The 16655-nt window shown below is 40.3% G+C and overlaps 1 protein-coding gene across 1 annotated transcript; it reads right to left on the bottom strand.

Annotated features, from left to right (window-relative positions):
* Positions 1-5323: 5323 nt before the first annotated feature.
* On the bottom strand, positions 5324-16547 carry THAP2 (THAP domain containing 2; the record flags this gene model as incomplete). Its single annotated transcript, XM_084255103.1, has 3 exons — positions 5324-5713; positions 8658-8853; positions 16477-16547. The coding sequence occupies 3 exons, from the start codon at positions 16545-16547 to the stop codon at positions 5324-5326; spliced, it is 657 nt and encodes a 218-aa protein (XP_084111229.1).
* Between the last annotated feature and the right edge of the window lie 108 nt (positions 16548-16655).

A 16655-nucleotide genomic window follows, 5' to 3' on the forward strand; every position in this document is an offset into this window, starting at 1 on the left:
AAGGCCCGATAAAACACTCGTTGATGGGCGCACATAAATGCCATCCTCCAGTGACTCGAAAAAAAAAAATGACAGAAATCCAAACTATTTCTGGAAAAGGGGGGTTGGCGGGGCTCACGGTCTGGAGGGCGAGGGCAACACCCCCCCTGAAACAGCAGAGCGCACCCCTCGAGCGCCCGCCCCTAGGCCGCGGCCACTGCACCCGGAAGCCGCGTCCGGGGAAGGGAAAAGCGACGTCACGCGGCCAATGGGCGGCCCCGGCGCGGTGAGCTCCGCCCCCGCGCCCGCCTACGCGCCGCCGCCACCCGGCCCAGGCCCAGGGGCAGGGCGGGGACCCTGAGGCCGGCGCTGGGCAGTGCGGTCGCTTCTGGAGCGCTGCCGGCGCCTCCCGGGATTTCAGGCCCAGCCGGCCAAGCCTCGCCCCGAGGCTCAGCGAGCGGTCGCGCGAGTGTGCGCCTCCTGCGGCTCGTCTCCTACGCGCCTGCGCGGGGGAGGCCGGCTTGGGGAGGGGGGGGAATCCCCCCTCGGGTGGGCGTGACCAGGGCGGATGCCAGTCCGGGAGGCCCTGGCGCGCCCGTGCGGGAGGGGCTGGCCGCTGGGCACCACGGGTGTGTGCGGCTTCTGCAGCTGGAAGCTGAGGTCCTTGCGTTTGAGGGCAAGCCTAAGCTGAAGAGTGAAACCACCATCAGGGGAGTGTTAGAATAAAGGAATTTAGACCTGGGAAGTCCAAGTTCAGTCGTAATATTTGAATGCTTTTTCATCTGTGGAGAGTGCGTGCTATCTAATGTGATTTTTTTAGGGGACTGAGGATATACCTGTTGTGTTGTAGAGGTGGAATTTCATGGCTTAGGACATCATTTTTATTTTTTATTTATTTTTTAAAGATTTATTTATTTGTTTATACAAGCACTGGGTATAGTCAGAAGCGCGGGAGGGTGAGAGAATTCACCAGAGCCAGAGCGGGGAGCAGAGCAGGCAGAAGGACCGAAGTACACTGCTGAGGGGAGCAGCGGGCGGCAGGAGAGGTCTGCGTGCCATGTGGGACCCTTGAACCAGCGCTGCAAAGGCTGCAGGGCAGCTTCGCAGCCCAGCGCTTAACCGCTGCGCCACCATGGGAGGCCCCTTAGGACATGATTTTTAAAAAAATTTTTTTTGAAAAGATTTATTTATGCATATAAGAACTGGGGTGCAGGCCAGAGGTGGGGCGAGGTGAGATGATTCACCAGAGACAGAGTGGGGAACAGAGCAGGCAGAATGAGTGAAACACACTGCAGAAGGGAGCAGCGGGCAAGTCAGTAGAGGTCTGCTGCGCCATGTGGGTAGCTCCCTGGCCGGGGATCAAACTTGTGCTGCAGTGGATATGGATAGCTTCATAGGTTGCGTCTTAAGCCCTGCGCCACCAGGGAGAGCCAGGACATTTTTTCTTTTTTTTTAAGATTTATTTATGCATACAAGAACTGGGGTGTAAGCCAGAGGTGGTTGGGGGTGTGTGTGTGTGTGTAAGTGGGGATCAGAACAGGCAGATCTTATACTGAAATACACTGCTGAGGGGAGCAGCAGACAAGACAGGAGAGGTCTGCTGCGCCATGTGGGTTGCTCCCGGACCAGCCAGGGATTGAACTCGTGCTGCAGAGGCTGTTGATAGCTTAAAAGTGCTGTCTTTAACCCCGGAGCCACCAGGCAGGCCCTAGGACATCATTTTCAACAGTACTGTTTAGTTATCTATAATGTGCTAGACACCACTGATTGCTAGAGGCGTAAAGATAAAATTAAACATAGCACCTGCTATTGGACTCTCAAATAGTCATTGTCATGACACCCCTTGCATTATAGAAACATCTGTGTCCACACTGCTCAGATGTAAAGTGTGAATGTGCATTCAACCAGTTCATTTAAAAAGCAGAACGTCTTGTTAAAAATGACCATTAAAAATCCAAGTCTTGTGGCCGATTTCACATCTTAATTGAAATTAACTTTTGTTTACCTGGGTTAACAGTAACTAATTGACTATTACATTATATTTCTGAATTTCTTCAGTTAATTACTAACGTTGTAAAAAGAGGAAGAAAGCTTCAGGCATAGTACCCGAATGTGTTTTTAAATCATTAAGAGAAATTACCTTTTTTAAAATTTTTTAAAAAAATATTTATTTATGCAAGATCGGGGGTACAGACCAGATACTTGGGAGGGTGAGAGGATTCACCAGAGACAGAGCCAGAAACAGAACAGGCAGACCGATAAAATACATTGCTGAGGGGAGCAGCAAGCGAGACAAGAGAGGTCTGCCATGCCATGTGGGATTCTTGCAGGCCGGCCCGGATCGAACCCGCTCTGCAGAGGCTGTGGACAGCTTCACAGTGTGGCGCTCAACCATTGCGCCACCATAGAGGCCCAAGAAATTACTTTTTAAAAACTCACTATTTTAAAATGCAAAAGCATGCTTAGACAATTTACACCTTTTTCTTTGGTGAGCCATCTAATTAACTAGTTAGCTGCGAACCAAATCTGTGAGGTAGGGCTAAATAGTAGTCACATTCTCTTAACTAGTTTACAAGCTTGTGAAGTCTTGCAGAAATTCATTATGTGCCCAATGTATTTTGGGCTCAGTTTCTTAAACAGTTAAATTACCTCAAAAAATTGACTGGCCAATAGCAGTGATATCCCACAATTGGGCTGATTTTTATTAAAAGCTATTATTATTGTGATTTCATAGTGACTTTGTTTTTGTCTGCATAGATAAAGTTTTGAACTGGTCTTGCTACCCTCCCTCCCCCATTTCATTATAGTCACTGGGTGTTCTGTGAGATTTTTTTGGTCCAACAGGAAACCACAGCTGTATCAGACCTCTGCCAACAACACTTAAGTCAAGCTGTGCCAGGGTATCGTGGATGTCAGACATGATTTTCTCATGATTATGGCCAAAAAAATGCATATTAATCAGTGGGTTAATTATTGATGCTGTTCTCCATAAAACAAGTTACTTCAGTTTAGGCTGAAATAATCTGGGGGGATTAATGTATTTAAAATATATTTCCTTAAACATGATTTTATAGACCCATAATTTTTATAGATATTGACAGTTAAAATTTTTAAGTTTTAAAAAGAAACTTTTTCCTTAAGGCTTTTAATTCACTTTAAAAGCCATTTTCTACCAACAGAGAATTTCTGGTTGAACATTTCCAGGACTACATTCCTTGTAGGTAAGCAACTCTACTCCAATCTCTATAACTCTCTCCCCTTCCCCATACTTCTGATCAAATTTAAGATTAAGAAATATTCTTATTTACATTTTGGGAAAATAACTGGCATAACAGGAATTTCCTTAGAAAAAAATTTTAATAACAACATAATACAATTTCTGACTACAATATGCAATTGTTTAATATACATGGTAAAATCACTATTTTAGAAAGTTTCCAATTGTTTAAATGCTAAAAATCCCATACACTAGCATAAAGATGAACTATATTCAACTATATTTTATACCAAAATTAAAATTTACCAGTATTGCAGCATTGAGAGATGAGATAAAGTATCAACATCCTAAATTCTATTGGAAAAGTTCAACAATGATCTCATAGACTATCTCTAAGATATTTCATTTGCGGCATATGACTTGTCCTATTTAATAACATGATTTATGTGTTTAACAGGAGGTTATAATTTGGAGGGCAGAGAAGAGGATTTGGAGGCTGAAATCTGTATCAGTCTAAAACTTTACAGGTTACTGGCATTTCTAGTGCCCTTTGACTAGTAGTATGAATGTCTGAATAAATAAATTACATTAACAGGGATTTCCCCATCTGTAAATTAGAGCTAAAACACCTAATACAGAGAATATTTATAAAGAACAAGAGAACGAATGGGTGCCATAGTGTTTTGTTAACTTTCAGACTCTGAGTTATTTTTTATAATCTGTTAGAGTAGGATTTGATAACTTTTTACAAAACATCATGGCTTAGATTTCATATATTATTTATACTTTCCTTTTAATAAAGATAGCATTAGTAACAAATTTATTAATGTATTTTTAAAAAAGATTTATTTATTTATGCATGTAAGAACGGGTACAAGCCAGAGATATGGGGAACGGGAGGATTCACCAAAGACAGAGTAGGGAACAGAACAGGCAGATTGACTGAAATACATTGCTGAGGGGAACAGTGGGCAAGTCAGGAGATGTCTGCCGCGCCTTGTGGGTTAGCTCCCTCCCTGGGGATTGAACTCACCAGGGAGGCCCACAGTTGCTCTATTTGAATCTCACTAAAAATGGAGATAAAAAGCATGCTTACGTGTAAGATAAGATAAATTGTTTCCATTTAAGTTGTAAGTTGTGAAGATAAAATATGGTAACAACTTTCTATGATTAAGTTCTATTGTGGATTTATGGGTGGGAGAAGTTTAAGAGTTCTTGTATCAACACATCTAGGGGCAAAGGGTATGGAACTTTATAGCATGTTTGTTTATTAATGCATCAGTTTTGAAACAGGAACGTTAGTATTTTTATTACAAGAAAAAGAATTGCATACATTAATCATTTGTTTAATCAAGGTAATAGCTGGATCCCAATCTCTGAAGTAATATGCTATTTCACAATACAGTATCTTGGGTGCATATAATCATCTTTGAGTTTTTATTTGTCAGAGGTACTTGAGGCCCTATCTAGTATGGATGACTCCAGGGCATTTCACATTCAAAATCATTAATTTCAAAATATTTTACAATCTATCTTAAAAGTAATGTTCTTATGAGGGAGGTCAAAATTAGTTCATTTTTATTGGCAAAAGATAACAGAAAATTCAAATAAAAACAGCTATGTTTCCGTTTTCCATAATTATTCTAAATCATATTGCCAACAATAATTTAATAAATACAAAACCCAGTAGTTTTAACATCATATTTAATGTTGGTTAACTCCTACATCTTTTTTAGAATGTAAAATTCCAACTTTGGTACAGAAAACTTTCTTCTAATATAAATTAAACACATAGAAATAAAAATCTATGTGTCATAAAAATTTAAAAAGACAAAAACACAAAATACCTTGCAAGCATACAGTTTCCTAGCAAAAATTTTAAGCACGTAATTTTCATATAAGGCACTTCTTCAAAAAAAAAAAGTTTCATAAAAAATTTCCATTTTATTTTGCAATCCAGTCTTCATAAATTATATAGTAACAATGTTGCTTCAAGCAGAACTTTATTAAATACCCAATTTTGGCATAGTTTCTTTAAATGTCTTTATCTTTGAATAAAATGAAGGATAGGCATCAAGTTCTACGCAGGCCAATCTTAACTGAAATGTACACTTGGCTGCTTTAGATTTAGAGAATTGGTAAAATTTTATCCTGTTGATCTTGCTCAAGAATCTTGAAATCTTCCAAAGGAAGATTGCTTAAGGCAGTTGGTAAAATGTGCTCTGATGTGCCCTTACGTAATATGTTATTTGCTTCTAGATTCTTCACCAAGCAGGTGGCTTTGATCCATCTTCGAGTTGCTCTGCGTTCTTTTTGTAGGCAACTTTTCATTTTCCTTCTTAAGCTTGCTATTTCTTTTTCCAGTTTAATTATCCTCTTTTTTGCCTCCATAGGATTCCTAAAGGCATAACTATGTTCAAGTAGTACTTGCTGACTATTAATGTTTGATTTTAAATTAGATGGTCCGGCTGGAGTACAACTGTTGTTTTTCTTCAAAAGATTCCTTGACTTGAGTTTCTGAGCCAAATAAAATTAGAGGATTGAACATAAATTATGGAATATCACAAATAAATAAATTGTTGAGTTTTTAATAACTATATTAAACTGCTCTTTTAAAAGCCAATTTAAAGAGATTATTAGGAAATATCAGCAGTCCATTTCATGCAATTATGGATTCATGTTTTTCAACTAGTTGAATTAACTCCAGCTAGCTGTTTTCTTTTTTGTCTTCTCTCTCCAGTTACAAACTTTGGTGTGGAAATAGACAATGGACATCCTAGGTCTCTTCCCAATTACTATGGATCTATGGAGATTTTAAAAATCCTTTGCAATTTTCTTGATAAGGCCAAGACAGAATGTATTTAGACATTTTGTTTACTTGTAGTACTGATTTGCTCTTTTTTTTTTTTTAAGATTTATTTATTTATTTATACAAGAACCAGGGTACAGGCCAGATGCGCGGGAGGGTGAGAGGATTCACCAGAGACAGAGCGGGGAACAGAACAGGCAGACTGACGAAATATACCGTTGAGGGGAGTAGTAGGCGAGACAGGAGAGGTCTGCCGCGCCACGTGGGACCCTCGCCGGCTGGCGGGGATCAAACCAGTGCTGCAGAGGCTGTGGACAGCTTCACAGCACTGCGTTCAACTGCCTGCACCACCAGGGGAGGCCCTGATTTGCTCTTTTTTTAGGTAATTATTATTCCCTCAACTTGAAAATATTTGAGGCCCTAGTATCCCACTTAATAAAAACATATTCCCAAACATCAAGCTCCTGAATAGATTTTCTTATTTAGGAATTTCTTGTTCAGTTTTATCTTTCATTCAAGGATTTAAAAATCTGGCTGGGAACTTCTCTTCTCACTCCATACAGGAAACCCGTGGACACTTTTTCCCTTTATCTCTTTCATTCAACTAATTACCAAGTTCTATTTGTTCTAATTCCTAAGTATCTCTATCATCAATCTTCTCTCCATTATTCTTTTTTTTTTTTCCAAAAGATTTATTTATTTATACAAGCACTGGGTACAGTCAGAAGCACAGGAGGGTGAGAGAATTCACCAGAGCAAGAGCGGGGAACAGGCAGACTGACGAAGTACACTGCTGAGGGGAGCAGCGGGTGCGGCAGGAGAGGTCTGTCGCGTCATGTGGGACCCTCGCCAGCGGCCGGGGATCGAACCGGCGCTGCAGAGGCTGGGGGCTGCTTTGCAGACCAGTGTTCAACCGCTGCGCCACCAGGGAGGGCCTCTCCATTATTCTTAATGCTAATATCCATATCAGGTCCATAGAATATGTTAATAACTTTTTTTATTGCCCTCCACCTCATTTTGATCTCATGGACCCATGTTCTACCACCAGAATAATTTTTCTAACTGGTTTAATTCCTCTTTGTCTATCCAATATCAAGAGAAAATAAATCTTTTCATGGCCACTGAACCATTTAGGGTCTTACCCCACTCTACTATTTACCATCTTGATTTCTACTACAGCAATACTAAACCACTTAGTCACCATTATAACCTCTACTTTTATGTCTTTTTGAAACGCAGGGGAATTCATTTCTATACACATAAATAAGACAAATATGACTCCTGTCCTCATGAAACCTGTAATTGGTAGTCCCTTTGCCTGAAGGAAGTGGCAGGGAATCTTTTTTTTTAAAAGATTTATTTATTTATGCACACAAGATCTGGGGTACATGCCAGAGTTGTGGTGGGGTGAGAGGATCCACCAGAGACAGAGTGCAGAGCAGAACAGGCAGACTGACTGAAATACACTGCAGAGGGGAGCAGCAGGCTAGTCAGGAGAGGTCTGCTGCACTGTGTGGGTCATCTCCCTGCCTGGGGAGCAAACTCATGCTGCAGGGGCTGCAGATAGTTTCACAGGTTGCATCTTAATCCCTTGCGCCACCAGGGAGGCCCAGCAGGGAATCTTTTTGATCTTTATATTCCCAGCATCTAACTTAGATTCTTATATAATATTTGGTAAATATTTGTTGAATGAATAAATGATTAAAATGTTGTATATTTCAACTCTAATATATATATGAGTGTGTACTACAGATTTGTGTGTACTATAGTGGTACAGAGGATTCAGAAGTGAAAGACACAGTTGCCCTCTTGGAGCTTTTCTACTATCTGTAATAATTAGTTCATCACAACCTCTTCTCCTGTTCAGTTAATTCCTGTACATTTACAAATTTAATGGTCACAAATAATTCAAGAATAGCAGTGTTTTCCCCTCTCTCAGATGAAAAGATATGTCTTCCTTTTAAAGACCAAACTCTATTTTTGTTCATTATATCCTTTCTAATCTTTCAATGAGCCTGCCTTTCTTGGCTTTTTCTAAGTTATTCCTTAACTAGATAAAATATTGTTTGAGTTCACTCACCAACCTTAACTCTTTCCTTCCTTTTACCTAAAGCTTGCTAACATTTTATTATTTTCCACTCCTCAGCTCATTGGCTTTTTTTCTTACTGTGCTATTGCAATATTCAAAAACCCTCTTTTGAGTTCCAAATCCTACACATCTGGGCTCTATGAATTTTTTTGTTATGCTTCTCCATGGACTTATATTCTTTGGTGTAACCCTGGTATTCTCTGGGTATGCAGCTCTTAAAGAACTGCTTTAGAGCACTGCTAAGTGCTGAGTGATGCTGGCGGTTTCATTATTTATGATTTCTCAATTTTTACCAATGGTTAATTTGCTGATAATAACTGGCAGTAGCAAAAAATTCCAATATAGTAAAAAGTTTGGATTGGGGAAAGAATATTGGTGTCAAATAGCCTAAGCTCTAATTCTAGCTTGCACCTTTATTGTGTAAGTAGAAGTTCTGCAACTTTCTTAAGGCATTTCATTAAATATGAATTTCAATGTATTCTGAATTGCTTCATTTTATAAGTAAAAAAGGAATGGATTCCAATAATGGTAAAAGTGGGTAATAGAAAAATAATGTTACCTACCATAGACTTTATATGAGTACAAAAATCAAAAATAGTTGGAACAGCATCCATTTTAAGTCGTCTAGTTTGTCCGGTTAGGTCAAAACAGGAGGCTTCAAAGTGCTTTGAACAAAGAAAAGTGTGTTTTCCTGGCACAAAATTTTTGCGCCTAACCAGGCGAACCCATTCTTTTCTTCTTTTAGGATCCAAAGGAAACCTTAAAAAAAAAAAAACAACAAAAAACTAAGATTCCAACTATCACACTTCTGATTGCACTTAAATGGTTAAAAGAAATTTTAAAAGATGATACTTGAAGAGTCTTACATTTACAAATTTTTTTTTAAAATTTCCAGTATCCAGACACTGAAAGAGACACTAACTCATACTTACACCCCCCCCCACCCCCCAATTTATGTGATTTTATTTTTCAGGGTTTTAAAGATATTTTCTTTGCAAATTGGTCCTCAGTTTGGGCACTAAAAATAAAGAAGACTAATCTAGGTGATAATGTCACAATGTTTGACATGTTGTTGATGTACATTTTAAAACCAAATCAGATATTTACAGATTAAATTTTATCAAGGAAAGTCTAGGCAGATTTTGGTATTCCTTTCTCTGTATTCCTTTGTTATACCACATTATTTTGTAGTTTTTCCAATTTAATAAGTTTCCAGTGAAATGAAAAGTAGATTATAAGTTTCCTACAGACAGGACTTTCATCTATTTCTAACACTTAGCACAACATCTTGTAAACAAAAGGGACTCAAAAATTTGCTTATGTAATATGAATACAGCATATTTAAAGTAATAATTCACGGGCCTCCCCGGTGGCGCAGGGGTGGAGCGCTGGGTTGTGAAGCTGCCCGCGCCTCTGCGGCGCCGGTTCAATCCCCGGCTGCTCCCGGGCCACCGGAGGAGGGTCCCACATGGCGCGCAGACCTCTCCTGCCGCCCGCTGCTCCCCTCAGCAGTGTACTTCGGTCCTTCTGCCTGCTCTGCTCCCCGCTCTGGCGAATTCTCTCGCCCTCCCGCGCTTCTGACTGTACCCAGTGCATGTATAAACAAAACAAACAAACAAGCAAACAAATAAATAAATAAATAAACATGCCTCTATTAAAAAAAAAATAAAGTAATAATTCACTGTATTACATCTCTATGGCTAAATTGCATATATTAAAACAGTAAATTCTTATGTGATATAGAAAGCATAATTATTACAAAAAGTAAAATGCTACTGAGAAAGCAGCAGGAATGTTGTACTTTCATACTTATTTCAAACATAAAACATAGATATATGTTTATACATATAAATAGCAGCCAGTATATATACACACACACACACACACACACACAGTTTATATATATATATATATATGTAGCAGCCAGTATATACCCAATACAGGGACCTATTTAAAAATTCTAGTGGTGGGATCTACCTGGTGGCCTAGGGGTTAAGTCTCAGAGGTATCAACTCTATGACCTGAGTTCAATCCCTGGCCTGGGAGCTGACCCACATATGGCACAGCAAACCTCTCATCTTACCTGCTGCTCTCCTCAGCAGTGGATTTCAGTAGATCTGCCTGTTCTGCTCCCCACTCTGTCTCTGGTGAATCCTTTCACCCATGTCCCCCTCCCCTGCACCTCTTACTCCCCACTCCCGCCCCCTCCCCTGCACCCCAGTTCTTCTTTGCAAAAATTAATAAATAAAATATTTAAAAAATTGGGAAAAAAATCCAGTGGTAACTGTTGACTGGCTTGGAAATGTAAAAGTCAACATTAACATGTAATAAATTTGAGTCGAATTCTTCTTTAGTTTGACTACAAGTATTAGTTGTGAACTGACTAGTGTTTAAAAAGAACTAGTAATGTTAGGAAAACATGACTTAGAAGCCCCCATCTGAAGCCTCACTAGAAAACAGCTTTTGCCACATCAAAAATGCTATATTTTTTTTTAAATCTTCCTACTTTTTCTAACTGTAAGTTTCAGTTTCCTCTCTTCTTTGAATAAGCAATTTGCTAATCTATATCTTTTCCTGTTTTTGGACGAATATTTTCTTTTATTTATGCATACAAGAACTGGGGATTAGCCAGAGGTAGGGTGGGGGGATGTGTGAGAGAATTCACCAGAGAGAGTGGGAAGCAGAACTGGCAGATCTACTGAAATACACTGCTGAGGGGAGCAGTGGGTGAGCTAGGAGAGGTCTGCTGTGCCATGTGGGTTATCTCCCTGACTGGATCCTGCTGCAGTGGCTGCCTATAGCTTGATAGTGCTGAGACTTAACCGCTTGTGCCACCAGTGAGGCCCAAAACTACTTTTTTTTGCTCAAATTATCAGCAGTCAGGGCTTAAAGCAATGAAAGCCCAGATTTACTGGTTAACAGCCTGCTGTCCTGTTTCTGTTCTCCTAACCCAAAACACCTTTCTCTGAAGACATTAGCATCTGTATGTCACTCTGTAACAGGGTGGTCCCCAGGAAACTGCCTTTTCTATCCACCTGGCTGCTTAACCCCACCCTCAGGTCCCAGCCACCTTCCCTTTGGTGGTGATGGGATTTGGAGTTCCAGTGTCTTTGGCTTTGACCTGGGGTGGGGGTGGAGTCCACAAAGCCTATATGGAAATAGCTTTGGGACATCCTTTTCCCTCTAACAACTCTATAGTTACTCTATTTTTCTACTTCGTTAGAAACCTCTGAAAAGGAATGTATCTATTTGCCTCTCACCTCTTAATAATATTCTCATTTCAAATACCTGTTTCAATATATTTGATGGTTTGGAAATGTTTCCTGAGGCCTAAGCTAAAAATCAAGCTTTAGTTTATAAGCACATCTTTTCTTATTAGGATCTCAATATCCAGTATCATTGTATTATCACCTATATAAGACTGTGTTTCAGGTACTAATTTCCAACCTTTCCTCTTAAGCTCTTTTTAAAACTAGGTCCCTAATTAAGAGACTAGTGCCCTCAAATTGAACACTATTTTAATCAAAACCTACTTTTTCTTTAAAAACTCAGCTTGGGAATCCAATATTCTTTTTTTTTTTTCCCGAACTGACTTTATACCTTAATTTTTTTTTTTTAACATCATTGTTCATTTTCAAACAGTATTTGCTCCCCCCCCCAAAAAAAATTCAACCTTCTTAAGGAAGCTTTTCATGATCAGACTAGGTTAATGTTACCGATCATATAGTACTATATTCTAATTGCTTACTTTTACATCTGTACTACTAGATTATTCATTTCTCCTGGATAGGAGCTGTTTTCACTATGTTATCCTGTTAAGTACTCAATGAACTTTTTTAGTAAATCAGTGAATGCACTAGTGGGATTAATTTGGCCTTACTAAATAATCTTTAGATTATCTGTGTTAGAATAATAAGAACCAATACTTATGTACTGAATTTTAGATGTTTTTATTCATCATTATCCTTAGTCATGTTTTCATGTGTTGATGGATTTTTATCAGCATCTTCACAGGGTGGATGATGTAGCCCATACACTGAATTTAAGTTATAATAAATCATGCTGTAAATATTACAAAATTAACATGGTGGTAATCTGAATCGAAATTTCAGAAACATTAGGTGTTCTGGAAATCACTCAGTATTTTAAACAACTAATTTGCTTGAGTCCTTAATAAATAGCTGAATGCCTCTTACATTCTAAACACTATATTAGGTACTGAAGGCATACTGGTAAAGAAATCTTATCTACTTTTATGATATCTACCTTTTTTTTTTTTAAAGATTTATTTATTTATTTTATACAAGCACTGGGTACAGTCAGAAGCGCGGGAGGGTGAGAGAATTCACCAGAGCCAGAGCAGGGAACGAAACAGGCGAGACTGACGAAATACACTGCTGAGGGGAGCAGCGGGCGGCAGGAGAGGTCTGTGCGCCATGTGGGACCCTTGCCTGGCGGCCAGGGATCGAACTGGCGCTGCAGAGGCTGCGGGCAGCTTCGCAGTCCAACGCTCAACCGCTGCGCCACCAGGGAGGCCCTCTACCTTTTTTTGAAGAAAAAAAAAGAAAAAGAAAAGATTTATGCACAGAAGAACTGGAGTGTAGGCCAGAAGCGTGGAGGGTTAGAGGATTCATGAGAGACAGAGTGGGGAGCAGAACATGCCGATTTTATTGAAATAGACTGCTGAGGGGAGCAGCAGGTAAGAAAGGAGAGGTCTGCTGCACCATGTGGGTTAGCTTCCTGGCCAGGGATTGAACTCAGGCCACAGCATTGATAGTGCTAAGACTTAATCCCTGCACTACAAGGGAGGCCCTGATATCTACCTTTGCTGAGGGTGTTCTGAATAATTTGATGCAGCAGAAGAAAGTGACTGAGGATATTATCTCCAGTCAAGCCAGGGCATTGATTCTCAAAGAATAGCTGGGTGACTCTAGTTAAGTTATATATTAACATTTTTAGGCTGCAGTTTTATCATCTATGAAGTAGAGTAATGGTACCTAGTGTGGCCTTAAGGATTAAGTGAGACAAAGTGTGTAAATGCTTAACCCAGTGCATAGTACATGGTAATACTAAATGCTATTTATTATTCTAAAATTAATTACAAGTATCATGGGTGTTATAAAAGGTTAAGTATAAGGTCACATAACAGGAAGAACTAATCTGATTGGGAGGCCTTAAGAAAGTAGGATTTAGCTGTGGTGGGAGTAGTATAGTGAAGTGTATTGAGTATCTTGGGGGTGGAGAAGGGTTTTTCACAATGAACTAATACTGGAGGACTTTCTAAGTTAAGGAATAATTTTGAGATTTATCCAAATGTCATTAGTAAGTTGTTAAAAGGCCAAATTTAAAAAGCAAGTAGATGTTAACTTAGACTACAGGAGCAGTTGCTATCATTTTGGTAAGAGTGAAAAAACCTATGTCTTGGTATGAGGAGAGGGGCTGGCAGAGGAGACTGAAGGAAACAAGCCAAAGAAGTAAAATGGGGCCTCTTTGGTGGCCTAGGGGTTAAGTCTCAGTGCTATCACCACTGCGCCCTGAGTTCAATTCTCAGCCACATCCACATTTGGTACTGTACACCTCTTCTGTCTCGCCCCGTTCCCCTTAGCAGTGTATTTCAGTAGATCCGTCTGTTCTGCTTCCCACTATGTCTGGTGAATCCTTCCCTCTCCTCCTCCCCGCCCCCCCACCTCTGGCCTACACCCCAGTTCTTCTACACAAACAAAAAAAATTTTTTTTAAAAAGGAAGTAAAATGAAAATCACAGTATTAGTGTCAGATAATTCAAAAGTATAAAGTATTTCAAGGAGAAATGATCACATTCCATGAAAAGTCTATGTAAGATTGCCGGGCATGGTGGCGCGCGCCTGTAGTCCCAGCTACTCGGGAGGCTGAGGCTGGAGGATCGCTTGAGCCCAGGAGTTCTGGGCTGCAGTGCGCTATGCCGATCGGGTGTCCGCACTAAGTTCGGCATCAATATGGTGACCTCCCGGGAGCGGGGGACCACCAGGTTGCCTAAGGAGGGGTGAACCGGCCCAGGTCGGAAACGGAGCAGGTCAAAACTCCCGTGCTGATCAGTAGTGGGATCGCGCCTGTGAATAGCCACTGCACTCCAGCCTGGGCAACATAGCGAGACCCCGTCTCAATTTAAAAAAAAAAAGAAAAAAAAGTCTATGTAAGAGTGACAACTCAGCAAGAGCAGTTTCAGAGGATTATTGGGGAGACATACTGGATTGGGCTGAGTACAAGAAAAATGGAGACAGTAGGTTTATAAAGCCAACATAATTTGTAAATGGGGATAAGTCTAATGTCCTAGAAGTTAAATGTTATTTGCATTTATGAAGTAGGGATGTATTTTTATTATGTTATTTTAAGACAAATATCTGGGTTTGCACGTGAAAATGTCAATTTCCTAATAGGCAACTAGTCAAATACAGAAAGGAGGTATGCATGTACTACCATACATCTCAACTATTCATTATTGGTGCCTTGTGTCCCTCCTCTCCTCACCTTTTATATGGAATGACCAAATACAGTAGCTTTGAGACATTTCTCAAATATGTCTGTTTCTTTCCATCCCTACTAGGAGCACTACTCTAGTCTAAGCTACTGGGTGCACGATCTCTGATTTTCCTACAGGTTCCTAACTGCTTTTTCTCTACAGTGTATCTTAATACCCTATTAAGTTCAGTTGACACTGAAGCAGAATTTCCCTGCGAAAGAAGCTAGAGTTAAATTAACATTCTATAATAAACTCCTTTTTCCATCATCAGATTTGTCTTCTTGATGATGGTCGACTAACACTTTAAATACTGCACTTATCCACACTGTAGGGAGAGCTGTTTAATATGCAAATCCAATCATGCCATTCTTTTAAAATCCTTCAGAGTTTCTCAACTACTCTTCGGATAAAACAAAAATCCTCAAAGTAGAACTATATAGGATCGAATCTAATCACCCTTTATTGAGTGTTCTTTGATTTTACAAAGCTGTTAAATCTGTCATATTTTCTCTTCTGGGCACTTTACTGTAATTTATTGTCTTTCTTTCCCATTATTCTAAAAACTCCAAAAGGGTAAGAACTTTTACAGATCCCTCGCACAATGTCAACCAAATAATCCTGTACGTTTCTGACAGATGAATTACAGCACTACATTTGCATGTGGTAGTTGAAAAACAGAAACATCACAAAGATTTTAAGTGGTAGTTTTTAATAAAGGGGTATATTTGTTCACAATGAGGTGGCGAAAAAGTCAGGATATAGTTTTCTACATTCTAAGATGTATTAAGTTATTAAGTATAAAATCAGAATTGTTTGTACTTTTTTTTTAAATTTAGCTGTTTTATTTTTTTTATATTTATTTTATTCATTTATTCATTTATTCATTTGTTTGTTTTGTTTATACATGCACTGGGTACAGTCAGAAGCGCGGGAGGGTGAGAGAATTCACCAGAGCCAGAGCAGGGAGCAGAGCAGGCAGAAGGACCGAAGTACACTGCTGAGGGGAGCAGCGGGTGGCAGGAGAGGTCTGCGCGCCATGTGGAACCCTCCTCAGGTGGCCGGGGAGCAGCCGGGGATCGAACCGGCGCTGCAGAGGCTGCAGGCAGCTTCGCAACCCAGCGCTCAACCGCTGCGCCACCGGGGAGGCCCTGTTTGTACTTTTAATGCTTCTTTCCTTCAGGCATATGGTAGGCACTTGCAGAGAAGGTAAACATTAATTGGAGTGGTCAAAGTGCTTTCAAGAGTTCTGATTTGATAAAGAATTTTGATTGCTCTTGCAGCAGACAAGGAAAAAGAAAATTGGATTCTATTTATTATTCTGTTCTGGTAATAGAAAGCTTATCATTTGCACTGAACTCCGTGGCTATCAAAGACGACTCAGTTCCTCCTACAAGAAATCTAGATGTTTCCATGTCAATTGAGCTAATGAGAATCACCTAATTTTAACGGGAATCCTGCTCACTGTTAAGATGATTGCAAATTTAAACAGGAAGCTCTCGCCCCTCTTACTGTTAGGGGGAAACGCGCGGGTGAGGACCCACAGTCAGGCACCCCGTTTTGTATCGGGGTTGCTCTACAACATTACGACGTCTAGACCGGTCTAATACAGAGCTGAAAAAGAACTGAAAATTAAGGTATCCTCTGGTTACTTTTCCTCTAAGGAGTAATGACCCTATAAATTTTGCATTTCCTGGAGAAAAACCTTCCCCTAAGGGAGAGAAAAACTGACGGTATGAGAAACACAAAGGGCAAAAATGATGTTTTCTTACTACCAACTAGTCAAGTCATTCGAATTAGTAGACCCCCTTGGTTCCTTCCAGACAAGTGCTACCCAAATCTAGGCGGTCCCGTTCCCCTCACCACCCCCATCCCTGCCCATATTACCTGTGGAAGCTGATGTTAATGTGCTTGTTGTAGGTAGTAGCACAGCCCGCCGCGGCGCAATTGGTCGGCATTTCCCTTTCCCCCTCATTCGGCGCAGTCTTAAGCCAGTTCTGAAGCGCTGGCTGCTACTTTTCCTTCGGGCACTGGCTGGGCAAGGAACTCAGGGGAAGGGCTACCGA

This window comes from Talpa europaea (genome assembly GCF_964194135.1).
Source record: "Talpa europaea genome assembly, chromosome: 15".
NCBI classification, from domain to species: domain Eukaryota; kingdom Metazoa; phylum Chordata; class Mammalia; order Eulipotyphla; family Talpidae; genus Talpa; species Talpa europaea.